This window comes from Trichoplusia ni, chromosome 3 (genome assembly GCF_003590095.1).
Source record: "Trichoplusia ni isolate ovarian cell line Hi5 chromosome 3, tn1, whole genome shotgun sequence".
In the NCBI taxonomy this organism is placed as follows: Eukaryota; Metazoa; Arthropoda; class Insecta; order Lepidoptera; family Noctuidae; genus Trichoplusia; species Trichoplusia ni.
In genome coordinates, this window is record NC_039480.1 from 413247 (window position 1) to 434842 (window position 21596).

At 37.0% G+C, this 21596-nt stretch overlaps 3 protein-coding genes across 9 annotated transcripts; 2 read left to right on the forward strand and 1 right to left on the reverse strand.

Moving 5' to 3' along the window:
• Window positions 1-1608: 1608 nt before the first annotated feature.
• LOC113508783 (solute carrier family 25 member 35-like) lies at window positions 1609-10183 on the reverse strand. 5 transcript variants are annotated; one of them, XM_026891883.1, is made up of 5 exons: window positions 9904-10135; window positions 3881-4185; window positions 3275-3525; window positions 2932-3150; window positions 1609-2756 (listed from the first exon to the last, which is right to left on the reverse strand). In XM_026891883.1, exons 2-5 carry the CDS (start codon window positions 4174-4176, stop codon window positions 2563-2565), a joined length of 960 nt encoding a protein of 319 aa, XP_026747684.1. In that variant the 5' UTR covers window positions 4177-4185; window positions 9904-10135; the 3' UTR covers window positions 1609-2562. The 5 variants fall into 5 exon arrangements, with proteins under 5 accessions (XP_026747684.1, XP_026747685.1, XP_026747686.1 ...); XM_026891884.1 differs by lacking the exon at window positions 9904-10135 and adding an exon at window positions 9486-9897; XM_026891885.1 differs by lacking the exons at window positions 1609-2756; window positions 2932-3150; window positions 3275-3525; window positions 3881-4185 and adding exons at window positions 5270-6366; window positions 6911-7053; window positions 7938-8264; window positions 8487-8729 and having other exon boundaries at window positions 9904-10183.
• Window positions 10184-10423: 240 nt separating this feature from the next.
• LOC113508780 lies at window positions 10424-15608 on the forward strand. The gene is made up of 3 exons (XM_026891879.1): window positions 10424-13126; window positions 13200-13309; window positions 13875-15608. Exons 1-3 carry the CDS (start codon window positions 10615-10617, stop codon window positions 15468-15470), a joined length of 4218 nt encoding a protein of 1405 aa, XP_026747680.1. The 5' UTR covers window positions 10424-10614; the 3' UTR covers window positions 15471-15608.
• Window positions 15609-15905: 297 nt separating this feature from the next.
• Window positions 15906-21588, forward strand: LOC113508781. Of its 3 annotated transcripts, none has more exons than XM_026891880.1 (3): window positions 15906-18132; window positions 18746-18855; window positions 18949-20719. In XM_026891880.1, the coding sequence occupies exons 1-3, from the start codon at window positions 16086-16088 to the stop codon at window positions 20557-20559; spliced, it is 3768 nt and encodes a 1255-aa protein (XP_026747681.1). In that variant the 5' UTR covers window positions 15906-16085; the 3' UTR covers window positions 20560-20719. The 3 variants fall into 3 exon arrangements, with proteins under 3 accessions (XP_026747681.1, XP_026747682.1, XP_026747683.1); XM_026891881.1 differs by having other exon boundaries at window positions 15906-18126; XM_026891882.1 differs by lacking the exon at window positions 18949-20719 and adding an exon at window positions 20974-21588 and having other exon boundaries at window positions 15914-18132.
• The last annotated feature ends 8 nt before the right edge of the window (window positions 21589-21596 follow it).

A 21596-nucleotide genomic window follows, 5' to 3' on the forward strand; every position in this document is an offset into this window, starting at 1 on the left:
CCGCCGTCCGAAGTGAGAGTGCTGTGTTATATCTATAGTAAAAACTACATAGATATATACAATTATTTTACTTACGTTTTTGTCTGTTATTTCTTGTGTACTCTTGAGGATTTATTAATCGTGTGAAATATTAATTGTGTTCTGCAAATTCTTTATATTTTGCGAACAACGAGTCTTTAGTTCACGCCAAATAATGCATGAGAAATAGAGTAAAAAAATATTTTCAAGTTTGTTATGTTTTTGCAAACGGTACTGGAGCTTCGGATCGGTGTTTGTCTTAAAGACGTTTTAAAGTACAAAATACATGTTAAATACACCGTTTTACTTGGGTTCCGTACCACCGAGACGTTTTGTGTCTATTGTTATCTCTAAGTGTTTTCGACTAAATTTGACAATTGTGATAAATTTTAACTGTCTGTAGTGTAAGACTTGTCTATGGTACGGGACTCACTGCCATCGAGTATGACTCGAGTGAGTAGTGGTTTATGGTTAGAATGTGTTTGAAATCGCACAAGTAAATATAAACAGGGGTTGTTTATTAATCACGTAAGTTTTGAAGTATGAGTGGGATTTTTTTGTTAAGCCCTTGATGTATTTTGTGCCAGTTATGAAGCAAGGTCCATGTCTGGCTGACTGTCCTTATGTTCATGATTGTCAGTTAACCAAATAAGCAACCTTATTTCGATGTCTTCAAGGCATATTCCTAATATTTTTGGGACTCGTGATTTTGTAAGGTTTGAAATCCTTCCGGTCGATAAGGGTATAGGGAGGCGGGGGAAGGGGTAGTGGTCATGTTAAGTAATTTTAATAATCCAAGAAAAGCTTACGTGATTAATCCACAACCCCTTAGACACTAAATACTTTCTATACGTCCATTATCACGTATCTATGAACAGTTTTTTTTACAATTTTACTAAAACTGCATCACTTAGCGCATAATTTATATTTAACTAGCGGGATAAGAATTATTTTGTTGTGTAATTAATTATTCTTTAAATAATTATAAGTTTGAATATGTAACTCCAATTATAATGTAGCGCATATTTTATTGTGCATTTTTACAATAAACATTGAAGTACCATTATTATGTGATTTTATTTAACTGTATCTATCTGTATATTGAGTATCCTCTGTGAGTAATTAGTTACTCACGAAGAATTAAAATGAGATAGTTGTTGTTGTAAATATAATATATTAAATATATAAATGTTCCTGAATGGAAAATCATCCTATGGCTCTTCCTGTATTGGGTTGAGCGAAAGGACAGATCAGACTATTATTGACTGAAATCCACAAATTTTCCTCTCTTGACTCACTGTGTTTTGGGGCCCCTGCATCTATCGGACCATAATTCTGTTTCGGCAGTCATAACCCTTTTGTACTTGCTGACAACGTGCGGTCGACGTGGCGACTCATGTTATCCACTCCTTTAAGAGGGGCTTACCGCCAATGGTTTGCCCAATCACGTAAGGCAGTCGAGGAAGCAAGATGCTACGCGTAGAGCACCGTCTCTTTCAAGAAAGTGGCCTAATGGTAGTAGTGTGCTACTATATGAACAAGTATGTGATATGTGTATCATTTAAGTTAAAATGGAATAAAAAAGCAATACCAACAGTAAAATATATATTTTAAAATAATTAACAATATAAATCAAGCAAACTCCGCAAAAACTAAGCAAATACACCACTTTCATTTATTTTTCGAGCCCAGACACTTTAACATGTATCAAGATATACATATTTCTGTCGAAAGTTATATTTTTTAGATTTTCTGTTGCTATTTTTACTATTTTTTTCTTACTTGTAACACCAGTATGTGATATGCTAATAAAAAGTTTGAATGACAAATATTTCTGGTCCCTTATTTCTAAATTAATGTCGACATAACAATTTATTTACCATTTTAGTTTTAATTTCGCGACCTAATTAAGTTAATATTAATTCTTATTCTTTAAGAACCTACAAATCTATACTTAAATGTAATTAAAATCAATTTTCAAGCTTTACTGATGGGTCAAGATTTATAACAGATTATCTTTAGATATAAATATAATTCTATTAATCCATGGCAGTGATGTGAATGGAGCCCTCGTAAACAATTTGGTAACTAAACCCAACTATAATTTTAATAACATCCCGTGGCCCGACTACTTGCTACGTGATTATTATGTTATTTATATAGTTGTAAAGGTTCACCCACACTAGAAAAAGCTCTTTTTACTGAAACTTTAAAACAAATCCTCGTAGTAAATAATACATTGGTTGATGATAAGTATTCACTTGAAAATTGATTTGTTATGGGCTTATAAAAATGCAATCTTATTTGTATATATTTTCCATCAAATTGAGCACACGAACAAGCACAACCACATTTCAGACTCACACGACTTAGTTTAGCGCTAATGTCCATATTACATCAGTTAATTAACAATAAGGCATCATTGGTATAGCGATGAAGGAAATTGTCTATTTTAAGCTATTCATTATAAATGGCATGTGAACACGTCACAACACACACCGACTGGCTGCGCACTCTTCAACTCCTAAATGTGAATGAACTTGCTCAACCCCTGAGGTATTCCTCGATGATCTTGAGTTGGTCCCAGGCCACGAGTAGGATCACTGTATGTGGTCCCAGCCTAAGGTAGTTGGCCACAACGCCCTTGTAGAAGGACAGCGGTCCTTCAGACCGCATCATTTTTATTGCACAGTCTACCATGCCTTTGTAGAGTTTTCCTTTGTTCTTTTCATCAACAGCTGGAAAGTGAAGTAGTTTTAGAATATTATTGCTATAAGAAGAACACATTCATCATTTTAGTTATTTTAGTATTCATATTCTCATCCAGACCTCGCTATTTTTTGCGATTTCTAGACACGTGTGGTACATTTTTATAAAAAAAAATTGCTCAGTTTAAAAATCATCGACACTTACGTTGGTTGCTCAGCCTAGTGGCAATTACATCGAAAGGGTTCAAACACAGGGTCATGATGAGTCCGCCGAGATTGGCGCCAAAGAAGGACATCATCAGAGGCATCTGCAGGAACCAGCCGTTAGCCCGCAGCCAGTCCTTAGCGTATGTGAAGCTCAGGATCTGAGAGGCGCTGCCGGTCATGCCGCGAGGGATTTGGGGGCCGACACCGCGGAACATGCCTTAATAACAGAAATGTATATTTAATTAAAACTGCTTTGTAAGGTATTGTGATACATTGGAGTGGTTACTCCATGTAGAAATCATTGGAAGTTTTTTCAAAGAAGTAATTAGTATAAAACCAACCTTTAACACCTTCCCTTCTGAATATATCTGTGAGCGCGTTCCAAGTGCCCGTATGCTTGTGCTGGTGGCCCACTGCGATGGCGCGGGCGGCTTGAGACTGAAGCCTGGTCTTCACCAAGTAGAACGGAGTGCCCGCTATGGAGCCCATGGCCCCGCCGACCCCGGCCACTAGAGCGCCTCGGACGAGAGAAACCGATCCTGCCGAGTCTTTTAGTAGACCGCGGCGTTCTGCCATACGGAAAGAGCCTAATCTGAAATGAAGAAGAGTGGCGGAAGATGATAACCGAATTATTTATAAATATCTCTATAAAAGCGTTATATAAAGGAAGACTTGAAAAATATGATTCTCGAACTCAATAGTTTATTGTCTTATGGACAATGGTATGGAGAATGTTTGAAATATAAGAAGAAATTGGATTGCTGCCTGTTTCCGGATTTTCCAAAATCGACGAACGGGCAGACATATATTTTCGACATTTTCTTATGTTAGAATATTAGTTCAAACTCTTTTACTTTCTACAGGCAAGCGACATTTCCGTTCTTAAGTGATTCCAAGAAAATAATACCTTAAATCCACTAAGCTATATAAAATACGACTACATTTACCTGAAAACATTTAAAAAGAATTGGAAGCCAAGCATGGCGGGCAGCCCATTCTGCAGTGCTACGATCCCCTCGTTCTTGGCCACAACGTACAGCCCGTGGCCCACGCCTCTATAGAACACGGCGTGTTGGCCTCTCTTCTTCAGCTCGCCCTGCAGCTGGAGCCTGGTCTTCACCACTTCGATGGGATTCGTGAATATAGAGGCGAACATGGCCGAGAACCCGCCCATCAGCAGGTCCGTGATGTCACGGTCTATTGTGTGCTTTGGTTTTATGACCTTTGCCTCTGGTTTGGCCATCTTGAGAGTCTGTGGCAGATTGAGATTGGTAAGTATTGCACACATTTTTTAGAATTCATTCTTAAGTGTTGCCATGAAATTATTAAAAGGTATTTTTTTTCTGAAGTTACTTTTTTAGGCTTTAAAATATCTTGCATACTACAGTCATCGTTTTTAAGGAATAAATTAAATCAAATAAACAATTCATGAAGATGGATACAAAAATAAAACACAAACATTGTTCAACAGTTTATTAAAAATAAAAAATAACAAATAGATTTTTATTGCACAACAAAATGTCATCATCATCATCATCATCTCAGCCTATCGCCGTCCACTGCTGAACGTAGGCCTCCCCCAAAGAGCGCCAACCATCCCAATGTATAATTTTCTAATTATAGAAGTAAAAAGCACTGAGATTGTTTACAACAGAGATTGCAACACAATAAAGGTACATTTATGTATCATTCTTTAAAAAAATACGTAGGTTTTGGTTTGAGTACATTTCGTAAAGGACCGTTATTATTGTCCTTGCTAATTACTTGAGTAAACAACAACATTATAACTAATGAAATAATAAAATAAATACTTAACATTAAACTGCTAACAAGTATAATATCTGCTCACTAAAAAACTTATTCAATTACACAAAACGAACAGTTTGACCTTAAAATAATGGTAACAAATTTGTACAAAAAAGATGACCGTGATGAAAAGAAACCATTACAAAAATATAATAATAGAAAGCCTACAGAAACCAATAGCCCAACAATAAAAACATTCTAAATTTCTGGCATCACAATTTTTCCGATATTTCCCAATGTCGGTTGAGAGCCAGTAAAAAAAATACAGCGGCAAGCAACTTAAAATCATATTTTGCTTATGTAGAAGTTGATTTCAGAATTATTTTAATAGTGATAATGTGTCTCTATGGGATTTTATCCCCGCCTTTAGAGAAGGCGAAGACTTTTTGCTTAGCCGTAGACCGCAACAACCTTAGGTAAATGATTCAATTCTATTCAAGTTTAAACCTCAAACCTCAGTTAGTTAAACTTTGTCTGATTGCGAGAATATGAACTTCCTTTCGGGCGTTTCATTTTCAAGATCTTTGGTGACCATTTCTGATGACTATATTGAAATTGTACTAATTAAATGCTATAACATTAAAATATTAATTACATAAAATAAAATGCTTACGTTTGCATTACTTAATACTGAAATATATTTGGGAGGTAACTAATGATAAATGATCAGGTACTAAGTGGATAATGGACTAATATTACTAATAATAATAGAAACTATGTACAATAAAATACGTATTTAAAAGTTAACAAATGATAAGAAAAGTAGATATTATTGTGCTTAAATAAATCTCATATTATAAGTCCAAGAATATATAAGTCCAGTATACGCTATTGTTATTAAAAAAATCGCAAATCTGGATCCGGCACTGGGTTATCAACAAATTCTTTAATAAAAAATCTAGATTTCGGGCCATTACATCTATCTAACGCAAAATAAAATATAATTATTTTTTCGCAACGGTAACCCTGATGCGACACGGGGTGATATGCGATTACACTTATTTAAAATAAATAGGTATGCGAGTACAAATTGTCCGCATCACGACCACACCAAGGCCGTCACGTAACAATAACGGAAGACAATTTATCTAACTTTATCAAATAATTTATGACTGATAAAATCTTATTTTAAACGAGAACGTAGTGTTTCCACCGCCTAAAAACTAAAATAACAATGTAAATAAGATAACAATTAATACATTATTCGATACAAATGTAAAGAATATTAGGATCTTATAGCTACTATTGTTCCGACTGTCTTTTACAAAACTGTGTACAAGCCATCTGATTTAAGAAAGCAGCAAATACCCTTAAACCTATTTGAAATCTACATTCGTACCAGCATCGGTCCGATAGCTACGTTCAATCTCATTTCACATTCGGACTTCCGGATGTCAATCAAATCCGTACCCGCAAAATTCCTAAAACTATGTATGAAACTCAATATTCTTTTGCAGATCTTTGAGCATGTCCCAAAACACTAGAAGGAGGACGGTGTGAGGCGCCTGTCTCAAGTAAGAAGGACCTATACCTTTGTAAAAGGCTAGTAAGCCTTCTGACTGCGTAATTTTCTTAGCGCAGTCGATGATGCCTGAATAGAGTACTCCTCGGCCGTTCGCGTCAATTGCTAAAACAAAAGTAAATATTTATTACATTTCTGATTGTATGTATGCGTAAATTTGTATAGGTTATCAGAGAATTGGTTGTTTTATTTTAAGTGATGATTTCGCAATACCTTACGACGAATGCTATTGGAGTTTACTGGAATTCTAAAAATGTGGGCTTGTTTTCATAATTAGTATTTGGCAAGTGGAATATTGTGCTTGTTACTATGCCGAATGGGCATCCCAACACCACAGTAAATATAAACTATGCTGATAAATCAAGTATAATTTATTTGTCGAATTATACCAATCAAATCACGATGTCCTTTGAAAAAGGACCGGTCTGCGGAACTAAGGACCTTAAATTATGGTGTTACTTGTGAAGGAGTAGATGTCTCTCAACTTTTTAAACTAATATTTGTTGAATTCTTGGAAGACTGACACTACTTAACAGCGTGAAGCACACTACCTAAATTTCAGAACCGCAGGAATCATGTTTTGAGAGATCGCAGTAGACTTCTAGAACTGCAGAATACTGTTTCTGTGACAGAGTAGTAAGGTCTTTACCTTGGTTGTACAGCCTGGTCATGATGACATCCATGGGGGTAAGGAACACGGTCTTCCCAAGCGCGCCAATGTTGCTGGCCATGAACGAAGACATATATTTAGACTGCTGGAAAACGTTGTTGTCGTCCATCCATTCTTTACAACTGAAATAATAAAACATCGTGTGGTATTTTGCCGTAGGAACATTTGATAATAGGGATGATTACATTTTTAATGCTTAATAATGGATACGTAGGCTTTTTTGTCTCGGTAACATAAGTTAGTGGAAAAGATTGCGTGTGATGTCACATCTGTGTATCATTTACGTCACAAACTCCATCTCTTAAACATTAAAGCAATTTATCAGTGTCATTTTTTTTTTGTTCTAAGGGCAAAAATACGTGTCTACATGTACTTGCCTAAGAAGATTGTTATTTTTTATACCCAGTCTTCATCACTATAATAATAATATCTAACGATGTTTCTATTACATTTGAGAGACTTAAATAGCATATAATTATTAGAAACAGGTATCAAAGCAGTTCTTGAGTTTATTTTCCTGTCTACCATGGCAGGTTGTCAGTAATCTAATTTTGGACTATCTAGAAAGGAATTGAAATCATCAATAAATAAAACACAAATACTCAGATCTTACTCTGAGAACAAATTGCGATTCTACGTCGACAGTCCAATTGTGCCAAATACAATTCACATTGCTTTTTTTAGACAAAATAGTTGTTTATAGTAACAGAAGTAGTTCCACTCTTTGTGACGCACATAAGAGGGCGTTGTTTATTACGAGCTCCGATAGGACGGGGGCCGGGACCGGGACGTTTGTTGATAAAATGCAACAACAATAACAGCATTTCATCAGCTGGCTCTTTAAACTTATATTTTGGCTTATCATTGTTATTAAATGTTATAATTAGCAATTAAAATAATGGCTCGATTTAGTTTCGGCTAGTTTTTAATCGCCGCGCTTGAGAAAATCTGGCCTTTTGTACCTTTGGTGCGTGTGTGGTGTAAAAAGTTGTAAATGTATACTTACACAGCAAATGAGGCTATTTGAGCAGCAGATCCAATTGAATTCCTGAGCATCATTCCATGGGCGCCTCTCCACAAGCCAGCGAGGCCGTTCTTGTTGTAAATCTTCTGCATAGCGTACACCATTCCCGTATGGGCATGCTGGGTGCCCACAGCTATCTTTTCCGAGGAGTATGACATTAGCTGTGTCTTCACCAGCTGTAAGGGACTCCCGCACAGTCCCCCACACATGCCCGATATGCATCCGAAAAAGAGGCTGTTCGCAAACTTCGTGTTGTTGTGCTCATCTCTAAGGAGGCCAAAGTCATCTGCATGCTGGTATATACCTAACCTAAAATCCATATTTAAATTAGTACATTTTCTTTCAATTTATATGAGTAAAATTACACAAGAAGCCCATGAAACTGATTTTCAATATACAATTTTAAGTACACAGATGTAATAAGATTTAATTTAAAAGCAATAAAAATACAATGGTAAGCAACAACTCAGAGAAAAAGAAGAGCAAATACACAACACAATCACACTGAAAACAAATCCAAAATCAGCTTACCTTACCCCATTGACTACAAGTTGGAACCACAACGCTGGCACTAGCCCCTTCTGCAACGCGGCTACCCCATCATGCTTCACTATAGTGAACATAGCATGTGGTATGTTTCGGTAGTGTACTGCATGCTTGCCTTTCGCTCTGAGCTCCCCTTGCAACTGCATTCGTGTCTTGACGACGTCGAAAGGGTTGCTGAAGAACCCAGCCCCAACGCCCGCTATACCTCCGACTACGAAGTCCATTGTACTATGGAAAGTATCGACGGTTCATGATTGATATTGTGATCTCTAACAATTGTAAGTTGCAAGCAGCAAGTTATTGGTTAAATAACAATATAATTTATTTAGACTTTTAATTTACATATTAGTTTGATTTGGCTTTTCAAGTAGTTAGTACAATTAGTGATACACTATACATTGTTTCTACTACAAATAGTTAAAGTTTTAGTTTATAAATTTAGATGAACTCAAACAATACTAATATAATAACTGGTATTTAACATAACCAGGAATTGTATTAAAAAAAACTGATCTTGACTTATATTTTTTTTCTAAATATACTATTTTACTGTAAGAAATCTTAGGCTTAACAAAAGTAAAGTGGAGTATCTATTTATGTCCCTGAGTTATAGTTAACAGCTTACATAACAAATAAACTGTCAGAAAGACGCTAATTAGCTTCACTAATTACACAAGTCACAAAGCCTTGCCAAAAAAAGTGACAGTTAAATATAAAACTTTACTAATTTAAGGTTTATTAAAAAAAATAATATCATAGTTTAATAGTAAGTAATATTTAATTTAAGTCATTGTAAAATATTTATTTTATGGCTGTAAGTATGTTGTTTAAGCTGTCATAGAAAAGAAATTTAGAGAGTGTTGGTTTTTATTATGATTTTCTAATCATAAACCAAAATTTATATAAAAATAATAGTAGTATATAAATATGAAATACTTCTTGTTAGGGACGAAAAGTGTTATTTTTTTTAGTAGCGATACACACCTTGAAATTTACACAACACACAGTAGGTAACTATGGTATGGTAAGCACACAAACACTCACAAATCACTGTTTGACAGACTTAAAATCTTCGAGTTTCTTCACATGCACATAAAACACGTAAATAAAATATTAGATTTGATTTATACTCAATAAAAAGCAGCGCAAGTATAAACGTTTGTCTCACGAACGTTACGAGTCAACAGTTTAATATACTTTTCATTCATAAGATTGGAATTTGTTCTAAGATTTTGACTCCACCAATTACCTATTAAGTATATCGCGTCACGTGTAGGTTAAAGTAGCGGTATGAGCGGTCTGTGATGTAATAACAGTGAATTAACTCCCCTTTTAACCCTACGTCACACGTTATCAACAATTTTATCACAAATTGGTATTTTTTTTGTGCAAATTTACTCACCTTATCCGCTATGCCGTTGAAATGTAATTAAAAGTCATCTAATATAACCTAATAATGAGTTGTGAGTCAACTTCATGATTCGTTGCGTACTTGATCATGCGACGGAAAACTTATTGGAAAATATTTTTTTTTGTTGCTGATTTCGTAATACAGGGATTTTTCGTTTGACGGGAGGGAAACATGTCAATTGCCGTGTCAAGTTGACATCGATCAGCTGATAACGCTGTGTTCCGTTTTACATCAGGCAGTGATGTCTTAGAAGAAATATTTAAAAATCAAACAATTGATAAGATTAGTATACCTAGTTGTATGATTACTCATAACGGTTTCATTATGAAAAATAAAACACGGACGTTTTAACAATTTCAGAATGTTTTCATTAAGTAAGGTTGCTTAATATAGGATATCAGTTGTAGCTGTTTTAAACCTTCATCTTAAATATCGTCAATAACTTGGTTTTACGCCTCGTTAAATCCATATAGCAATAGAAGCAATTTTTTTTTAATTAGGCCGAAAACAGTAAAAATTGTAATGACAGCGCCTGTAAACGAAGGCTTTCAATGTCATGTAAAAAATATTATTTTTGGCAGTTATAATTCAGGGTAAATAATTGAGATAAATTTATTGTTGGCCTAAACAGTTACACTTAAAACAATATGTAATATACGCAATATTCATCGTGAACACAAATAAAGAACTAAAACCTAAAAAATGGCAACCACAAATGCGATGTTCATATTTGAAGTGGTTGTCGAAAACGTTAAAAGTATGGTTGAAAGCCGGCTTTTGGTAATTAAAAGTGATTTCGCTAATATTTTTTCGTTGGAACTAAAAGACCCTAAGCAAATGCATATAGTTATGCCAGAACCATTGCCATTGCCGCCTGAGCCGCCAGGGAAAAAAGGTAAAAAGGGCAAAAAAAAGAAACCGAAGCCAAAAAAGGGTAAAAAAGGCAAAAAAGGAAAAGGTGTAATCGAACTGCCGCCTCCGGAACCCGCTATACAATCAGGACAGTCTGTGCTGTTCTCAAGCAGTGCAGAAGTCTTACTTGAAAGCATGAGAAAATCACCATTAGAGTTATCCCTATGGAGCAAGGAGGAAAATTTAATTTTTATAGGAACTACGTGCATTCCGTGGGATCCTATATTTTTATTATATTTAGAAAAAATTGTCAATTGTCAGGAACCGCCGCCAGTGACTTTAAAAGAAGAGTACAATATATTCGAAGAGGGCAGAGCTAGATTAATGGCGAAATTGTCGATGCAAGTGAAATTATCCCACTTATCTGATAAAATCACAACCGCATTCCGAACACTTTCTGAAGATCCCGCTATCAAAAAATGCCTTTACACTGGATTTAATTCCAGAGACACGTCATACATGTGCACATTGAAGACGTCAGAGGAAATGTATATTGAGAACGCAAATAAGATTGAAACTCAATTCATTGTAGATAAACCCAAACCGACGAATGTTGTCTATGCTGATTACAAAAATGCTCCTGGAGCGAATCTCGCCTTCTTTGACGAGAAGGATTACTGTTGCCTAAGCCACGCAGATAAGCCTCCAGAATCGAAGTACAAATCGCCGGAGACTTGTCCTGATATCGATTTTATAATAGATTATGTGAGAAAAATCATTGTGTCTTGCAATGATAATATGAGAATGCTGACGCCTAGACCGACCATTAGCCCAAGATTTAAAGCTACAGATATTGATAGACTTTGTTACTGTCGAGAGACTGCATGGCCGCAGGGCAAATTTGCCGAACGCTTCCGGAATGAAGCACAAAGTGATCCGTGCCCAATTTGTATTGATGCTGGGAAGAAACCTGAAGGAACTCGTGGCCGGACCTTCGATATTGCTAACATACGTGGCCCTTGTGGTACTCATGATTGTAGAATTGCCAGAGATTTAAGGGCTTATATCGAATCACTTGTAGCTGAAGACAATACAGAGTTCAATCTTGAAGATCTTATCGGGCCGTGTGGAAGTAGAGATTGTACGTTAGCTGACAAGATTAAAGAATTTCTTCTGCACGAAGGTGTATTTACTCAAGGATCGACCCTTGAAGGTTTATCTACTCAATGCACTTGCGTACAAAAAATGCAACAGGCCCTGGAGAAGAGATCTTCATGTGCCTCAATCTGTACCAAAAAATGTGATAATTCTGACAGCGACACCAGTATCTGCAGTGGGAAAGGATGTCCTTACAGAAGCCCGGAAAGGAAGGTGTACGACGTCTATTATTTTACTGTGGAATATGATTTTGAAAAAGACCCATCAAATCCTGGTAGTGACAATGAGGGCGCTGCAAGCGACAAAGAAGCACCGGGGAGTGACAAAGCAGCTCCCGGAAGCGAGAAGGGGAGCCCAAGCGTAAAGGGTAGCGCCGCAAGTGGCAAAGGGAGCCCCACAAGCGCCAAGGGAAGCGCTGCGAGTGGCAAAGGAAGCCATGTAAGCAAAACCGACACTGAAACAAAATCAACAAAGTCTTCCAAACTCAAATACTGTGCAGTTGAGTGTCCCAGTAGAAAAGCTTCAGAAAAAACGTCATGCTCTAAAACAATGTGCTCCACTGATCTTGACAAAGACGAAGCTGATGATAAAAAATGTGTATCACCAGTGTGCCCAAGCAGATCATATGGCCAATCTCGTAGTCCTCCAGACAGCAACATCGAAATTCAGCTTGATGAAATTATAAATCCATGTTGCGTTAAGTCCTGTGATATAGCTGAGAAAGTTAAGGAGTTTATAGTAGAGGGCATAACAAAGAAAACCAAATGTAACTTGGAAGAAAAAGATTCGTGCTATTGCGACTGTGTATGTACCTTTAAATTCACTAAAAAGACTACTTATTGTGCCGTTTGCGGCGGATACGAGTGTCTCGGAGATGATATGATCGATCAGCCGGAATTCATAAAGCCTCATCCTTGTCCGGTATACCATAAATTGTATGATAAAACATTCATAAGAGTGCAGAGTCCATGGTCAGACGACGAAGACAAACAAAATGCTGACAAGCCTAAAGAAAGTGGCAAAAGCTCAAAAGCTGGTTCTAAAGCTGGGGATAAGAGCACGGACAGAAGAAATACTTCAACAAAGTTGAAAGGGCTACCTGAGAAGAAGCCACCTGAGAAACCCGAGGTGGCTGAAAAACATAAGAAACATAAGCACGAAAAGAAAAAAATTGGAAAATTTACCGCAAACGTAGCTGACGAGCGTGCGTGTTGTTAATTTCTTTTAATATCGACTTTTCTTTGCCATTTTTCTGGAATTTTTTTGTATCTTTTCAGCGACCGCGCAAGCGCCTGTAGAGAAGAAACCCGAAACCAAGTACCCCTACCCCCAGGTTCCTAAAACTATGGGCTGGAATTGGCAAGCCGAAGACGTGCCCGGAATGAAGGTGACATTATATTATTATTAGAATATTTTCTTATTTATTATGTTATTTTTAAGTATTTTAAATTGTAACGTGTTTATTCGTTCCACCTTAAGCATACGATTTCAAGTTTTAAACCAAACTTTTTTTATTTGAGTTAGAAACTATAATCTTTTATAACTAATACATGAAGATTTCTTTTGCAATTTTTGTTTGTTAAGTATAACGAGGTCATGACGTAAGTAATTGTTTTTTTTTAATTATTTATGTAGGAATCGTTAATATAAGATATATCAACAAGGAAATCCTAATGTTAAAATGTGTTTTTACAGACCAGAAAAAAGAAAAGAAACTAAGGAAATACCGCAGTCCATAAAGAAGACTATCCGTAACAAAATACAATACTGTACCTGAGCTTTAATTGAATAAAATGTTACCATTTGTGATATTTTTTTTTTTCAATAAAATACCTATATATGTGTAATAATTTAGTGTCTCATTTTTAAGAAAAAGTTTTAAAAATAAATAAAATAATTTACATGCATAGTCTGTAAATAATGTTTATAAAATTTGTTGTTTTTATTTCTAGCCTCGACCAAAATGGAAGCCAGGCGCCGTAAACAAACTCTTAGTTAGAAGGTACAGAGCAACGAGAGAGGGTTTGGATAGTATGAACAAAAAGAAGCGAGCTCTGATGCAAAGAAAGAAGAAAATAGAAATGAAACCAACATTGATTGTTACAAAGCAAGGGGGAGAATACACTGTCCAAATGGAAGTATTCAAAAAATATTCAAAGGAACGACTTTTATTTCAATATCCATATGATGAAAAACCTCCTTTAATATATACAATAGGAAAAACAGAAGAGGAGCAGAGAAAAATACAAAGACAACGTGATAGAAGAGAGCGCCGAGAGACCAGAAGGAAGAGTCGACTGCTGCAGTCCACATTTAGGGACAGGTGCCAAGAGATTTGTTTAAAAGCATACAATCAAGCTATAGGTTTATTACCGTTGCCAAATCCTAACGACCCGGATTGCCCTTGTAATACTAAACCTGATCCAAGCATCGAACCTCCTGTAGTAGATTCTTGCTCCTGCTCCGACGTAGGTACCATTTCTAGCAGCGACACCGATAACGATGAATGGGTTATAGAGTTCACCCCACCTGCAGCCAGGTGGGATGCGAAAGCCAAACATCCACCTGTGTTGACCGAAAATGAAACTCAGTACAATTATTTAGACTACAAAGTAAGACTGTTTGACAAGTCTGGTAATCCAGTTCCGAGGTTCTTCAAAGGTCCCGATGGCAAACAAGAATGCAGCGATTTAGGTGGCTTTTGGAGCCATAATAAAGCTTGGCTCGAAATTAATAAAGATGGTTATATAGGACCTGATGATCGATGGGTACCGATGAACTTTACCGGCCCTGATGGACTGTTCTATTCAGCGGAAGAGGGCACTTTTATTGATAATGTAGGACAGGTTTTAAAAATAGGTGTCGATGGATACATAGACAAAGATGGTAAATGGGCGTGGTATTCAAAGAAAAAAGGAGCGCGAAGTACAAAGTCTAAATCTACTGCTACTGCCTCAACAGTTGATGCAAAGAAAGGAGCAAAATCTCCTGGAGATACGTCAACTAGAGGGAAAACAACTGATGCTGGGTGCAAAGCGGATGCAGCATCCGCCAAAAGTAAAGATAAAAAAAAGACTTCACCATCTCCGGCATTATCCCCTCCAGTTTCAGTAAAAGCTGCTAAACCCAACCAAGATAAAGCAAAAAAGAATATTTCGTACAATACTGACAAAACAAAAAATTCAGTAGTCATGAGCGTTTCAGTTAACTACGACAAAAATAGATTACCTCGTCTCTCTCAGATAGAGGATAAGCACAAGGTACTCTTGGATTCTAAGAAAATAGCCAAGTATCGCGAAATTATTGAAGAACTCAAAGCTTATGATGACTTGGGGGAACTGAAGCCTCCCCCTAAGGCTAACAGAGCATCCAATACTCCCAGAAAGAAACTATCCCCCTTTACGATGCATGGCAACATTGGAAATAATGATAGAAAGATGAGATCATTAGCTGCTGTTCGATCTCTAGGCTTTAGAACTTCAACAACATCTTCGCGTAACGTTTCACCAATGACTCGTGACAGATCAACTGTAGAAAACGATATTTAAATACAAATTAATATACCTTATATGTTTTATTTGTTGATGCGCTTTGTCATGTTTGGACCAAAATGAGAATTGTTATTTGTGGACGTATAGAAAATAATGCTGAAGATTAATAAAAACTAGTTGTTTGTCCGTCTTAAACATTTGTTGTCGACCTGAGATCACCATTTCGGTCTATTTATGTATTGTGTATGTGTTTCTTTTATTTCCATCCTCCTTTACTTTATTTTAAAATATTTATTTGAACTAAAAATCATGTTGTCTGTTAAATTTCGATGCCAAATGTATTCGCCTCTTAGGCACCTAGCTAAATATAAAAAAATGGTAGAAAGTATTTTATTTTGTCGAGTTCACTTTTATTAATGTCGAACCTCTTTATAAAAAATCTGATTATAGTCTGGCCATGGCTGTCTTGTTTTGACTTAATATTAAAAGTGTAACGAGTAAGAATTTCAAAATTGTTGACACAACGTTTTAGGCAGGTAGGTAAATTGAAAGTGCAATGTTAAATTTAAAATTTTTAACGTAATTTATGGGAATATAGGATTTAAATTAAATCCTATACAGTCATAATAATAATATACGAATTTCATTGTATACCAAATGTAATTCAAGAAAATGGACTCTCGGGAAACAATGTTCTTGTTCGAAATAGCCGTTGAAGGATTGACAAGCCATATCAATTGCAGAGAGTTTTGTATTAAAAGTCAATTCGCAGATGTATTTGATATTAAATTAAAAGACCCCAATGAAATGAGATCGTATTTAACAAAAAGTGCTAGTAAGTTTAAACGGAAAACCAAAGTGAGAAATGGTAAAAAGCTCTCTAATAAAGAATCAATGACTCCTATGCTGCAGACCGGCCAATCAGTCTTATTTGCAAATAATGTGGAAACTCTGATCGCAAACATGAAAGAATATCCTATGGAGCTATCTCTATGGAGTAAGCTCTTACCTGACTACAAAATAGGGTCGACCCTGATTCCTTGGAGCACGTCATACTTTGATTATTTGGAAAACCTTAACAAAAAAAACGAGCCACCGTCTGTAAATGTTATAGGTGATTATAACGTGTTTCATGAGACAACATCAAAACGCATGGCCGTGATTAAGCTGAATGTAAAGCTGACTTACTTAAGAGATAATATTACAACACAGTTTGAAGCTTTTTCTGGGGAAACACCTCAGACATTTATGTACACTGGCTTTAATTCAAAACGTGAAAGTGTTTTGAGCACCATAATCGACAAACCAATTAATTTTAATAATGAACCTGGTGTCATTAAAACTATATACGCTGGCAGTACACGTAATATTACAGAATTCAGCGTCGATAGGATTGAGAATGCCAGTGACCGGCGAACCGAAATAATGGATCTCGCTGGTATTAGCAAATGTGAAACATCAAGGTTGAGAATAACTGAAATTAATGATGATGGCAATCTGGAGACAGATCCTAGCGTTACAAACAGCATCTTTATTAAAAGTGATTCAGATTTACATCAGACCACACATATGGCTATCATAAAGTCCAAGTCTTGTTCCACTGTCAGTCAAGAACAATTAAATTTTATACGCTACATATTTGGCAACTCTTCCAGACCTTTTAGTAATCAAATCTACTGTGTTGGATATTTCACAGTAGAAAATGAATATTCGGATTCCCCTCCACTTGTTGAGCTGAAGCCTGCAGACTCCGGAAGGAATGACACGGAAGAATCTGATAGATCCATGAAATCTGAAAAAGTTGCCAAATCTGAGAAAAGTGATAAATCTGATATAAGTGAGAAGAGTAGCAAATCTGAGAAAGCTAATAAACCTGCGACAAGTGACAAGTCTCTTAAAAGTGTCATGTCTGAGAGAACTGAAAAGTCCGAGAGAAGTGACAAATCTGACAAAACTGAAAAGTCTGTAAAAAGTGACAAATCTCAGAAAAGTGTTAAGTCTGAGAAAGCAGAAAACTTAGAAAGTGAACAATTTGAAGAAGCTGAAACTTCAGAAAATGTAAAAAATAAATACAGGTTTAGAATTTGCGATGAGGAATGTCCTTTAAGAAAACAGGGTGCCAGTGGCGTACCTAGTACTTGTTCATTTGATATATCTCCGGAAGCTGCCCGTTTGATATCAGCTGTGAGGAAATGTGATCAGGTAATTTGCGATCATAAAGTTTTCAGAAAACTGCCCCCTCCACCTGACGACCGAATTTTGTTAGACTATGACAATATAAAGAGAGTTTGTTGCGACCAAAAGGAATCGAGCCTAAGAATATCTGATGATCCTTGTTATTGTAGATGCACCTGCACCTTCGGCTTTGTAAAGGATTCAACATTTTGTGAAATATGTGGAGGCTATGAACGTATTGGTGAAGATGTTACAAAGAAATACCTGTACGAAACATCTTTCCCGTGTCCAGTATTTCACAAGTTAATTGATCTTAGTAAAGGAAGAACAAAGGCCTTAAGTATATCTGGAAGTGATTCCAAGAAAAAGGATTCCAAACATAAAGTCGGTGATAAGCCTGAAAAGACTGAACGCATTGAAAAAGCGGAGAAACCTGGAAAAAGTGACAAGACCCTTGAAATCGAACGAGACACAAGTACAAAAAAGGGGAAAAAGACTAAAAAGGACGACAGATTTAAGTTTAACTACGGTTATACAGGTATACGTACGTATTTTACTTACTTTTTTTTGTAGATCATTCTATAATACTCAAAACTTAATTGATTCTCTAATCTTAGAATTCGGTTTAGTTGGGATGTAGGTAATCAGGCTTATGAAAAGGCCGTGGAGCTCATGGCTAAGATATAACTACATAAGTGAATCGATCACAGGATAAACTACGCTTGAAGCGGAGATGGGTCGACCATCCTTCGTGTTTCGGAAAATCGGAAGGCATGTTAAATTGTGGGTCCCGACTGTTATTCGTACATCTTTGACAGTCGTTACAAGTTGTTAGAAGCTTGAAAGTCTGACAACCAGTCTAAGGGGTAACGTGTGCCCAGTTAACTGGGTTGTGGAGGTCAGATAGGCAGTCGCTCCCTGTAAAATACTGGTACTTAGCTGAATCCTTTAGACTGGAAGCCGACCCCAATATAGTTGGGAAGAGGCTAGGCCGATGTAGGAAATCAGGCTTAGCTAAGATATACATCGCTGCTTTATAAGCAATTGTCGCTTTATTAATTCCTATTTATTCCCATTTTTTTCCATTAAACATGAACTGTCTTCTCAGTGCTCTTTGAATTAGAACGTAGTACATATATTACGATTTTTTTTTGCAGCACCACATGTTGGGCACAGTCGTTGCGCATTGCCGTGTGCTGGAGCTCTGGGTCCGGTACCCAAGCGTATGGGCTGGCTCTGGAATGCTGAAGACGTACCTGGGATGAAGGTAAGAAATAAGTACCTGTTTAATAATTACTTTTTAAAACATTTTTGTTTAATTGTGTCATTTTGTTTTAACATTTTTGTTTTTATTTTTTAGTATCGTCCACTTTATAAGCCTGGTGCAGCCAATAAGCATGTAGTAAGGTTACTAAAAATAGCAAAGAATCCGGGACAAGTATTGTCTAAGAAGAGAAAGAAGGAATTATCAAAAGGAAAACGACCACTCAAGCGCCCGTTGCTTATAGTACAGAAGAAGGATGGAGAATATACTGTAACCATGGAAACCATGAAAACATATGCCAAGCCGCGAACTTACAATCAATATCCGTATGAAGACAAACCTTTAGTTACTTACACTATAGGAAGAACCGAGGAAGAAAACAGAGAAAGGAAGATAAAGAAAGAGCGAGCACAGCGGCGCCTGGAAAGGCTTCAGCGTGAATTTATACAGAGTGCTTTTAGAGATATGTGCCAGGAGATTTGTTTAAAGACCTATCATCAAGCGCTCGGTTTGTTACCAGATGCAGAAAAACCTGACTGTCTCTGCTATCCCATTCAGCCAGGCCCCGATAGAACTGACCTGGATCATTCCTGCTCTTGCTCAGAAGACAAGTCACTTACTGAAACTGACACTGATTCTGATGAATGGATAGTTGAATTTACTCCTCCGAATGCCACTTTTGATCCTTCATATAAAAGCAAGAAAATATCATTTGTAGAAACTTCAACTCAATACTCGTATATGGATTATAGAGTGAAATTGTTAGATAGGTATGGAAACCCTGTGCCTCGGTTCTTTAAAGGACCTGATGGTAAACAACAGTGCAGTGATTTAGGAGGATTTTGGAGTCCAGAAAATAAGTGGTTGGAAATTAATATAGATGGTTTTATAGGACCTGATGAGAAATGGGCTCCAAATGTCTTTGTGGGGCCAAATGGGGAGCACGTTGATGCTGAAGCTGGAAAGTTCCAAACTATGAGTGGTAAATGGTTAGTTGTTGGGATCGATGGATATGTGGATTCGCAAGGGAAGTGGAAATTCTATTCGAAACAGAAAGAGGAAGGTGAGCCACCAAAACGTCGTAAGAAAGCTACCGGAGACCAGAACGAGGATCATGCACAGGTAAAGCAGTCCGAAGCCACTTGGAGTTGTTTTGGTAGTGTTTCTCCAAAACAATTATCGAAAATGGGAATAGTTGGCCATGGGCACGACAAAAAATTACTTTTGTCTACTCTGCAAGATTTACTGGCTCAAGGCGAAGATGTGAAAATTCCTGAACCGTCCACAGTACCGAAGATAAAGACAAAAGGTAAAGCTAAAAACACATCCAGAACCAATACGTATCAGATGATGGATCGAAGGAAATGTAAGCACGCAACACCTTCTGATAAGGGCATAGTGGCTGTTGATGCACACGGAAATAAAACATACTTCAGAATTAAAGACATTAAAAACAAAAGGCCAAGGCAAAGGATAGCAACTTTGACCCACCAGGGGATTAGTTTAAGCTCATTCCATGTACCATGTTTCCATTCTTTTATTAGTAGTGAGATTGCGAAGAAAGAGAAGTATGATCGACTAGTAGCCCTAGCTAAGGGAGCCGGTGCTAGCAACAAAGACACCAATAAATCGACCAAGCCAGCGGCCCAGGATGGCCCACCGCCCGACTTTCCATCAGCAGCGCCATACACGCGGCACTTAATGTAACGCTGTGTCCAGTGTCCATATAAATAAACATTGGGTGTAGGAATTCTTTGTAGGTAAAGACAATCGAAGTATTAAGTGGAATTTATTTGGTAAAGTGCTAAGTCAAATTTTGTAACGTTATAGTAACTTGTAAGATAAATAAACTATTTATTTAACCAAAGCTTGTTTTAAAACAATCACGAGCAAGTGCACGTAAGAAAAGACTTATAGGTAGATGATATACGTAGGTTATCTACACTCAAGTATATAGCTATCATTGTAAGTGTTGGTTAAATTGTAAAACGTTAAAATGCGGTGCTGCAATGGCGGGGATTCAAAGTCGCTATGTTCAGAAGTAAGCTTTATTTATGATTTTTTTTTCATATCGTGGTGATAATAACTGTTGAGAATAATGCATTATGTTTCTTTATACAGCAGATAGCACAAGGATGGAGACCCGGGGCTATATCTAAAAGGCTTCTTCGGAAGTTAAACAAAGCGAAACGTAAACCAGATACAGTCCAAAGAGTGAAACCTACAAAGAAGACGAAAAAGCGTGTAGAGGACAAACCTACCCTCATTATTTGCAAGCGGAACGGGGAGTACCGAGTCGAGATGCAGGTCTCACCGGAGAACAGTGAAACGAACGTCGACCAGTGCACTCCACTGGTCTACAAGATAACCAGGGAAGACAACGATGAGAGGATCCAGAAGCGTCTAAGGAAACAGCAGCGACTTGTGAAGGAAGCTGTGGACAGGGCTTACGTTGACCCCTATCATCCTGAGGCTTGCGAGAAGATCTGCCTTAAAGTCTATAAACAGGCCATTGGGTTGGATCCTAACAAGCCAGAGTGCATATGCAGTGATGAGGAAGAAGAAGTTGAAGAGGAATGTAGCTGCTGTAACGCCGAGGAGTACGAGGACAGCTCTGATTGCAGCTCCTTAGATCTCGAATGGGAGATACATTTCTCCCCACCCATTGCTTACCAAGCTTAGTTTAAACCTATTTATACTTAATCCTTATCCTATATTCCTGTTATTTTGGAAGGAGGAAATAA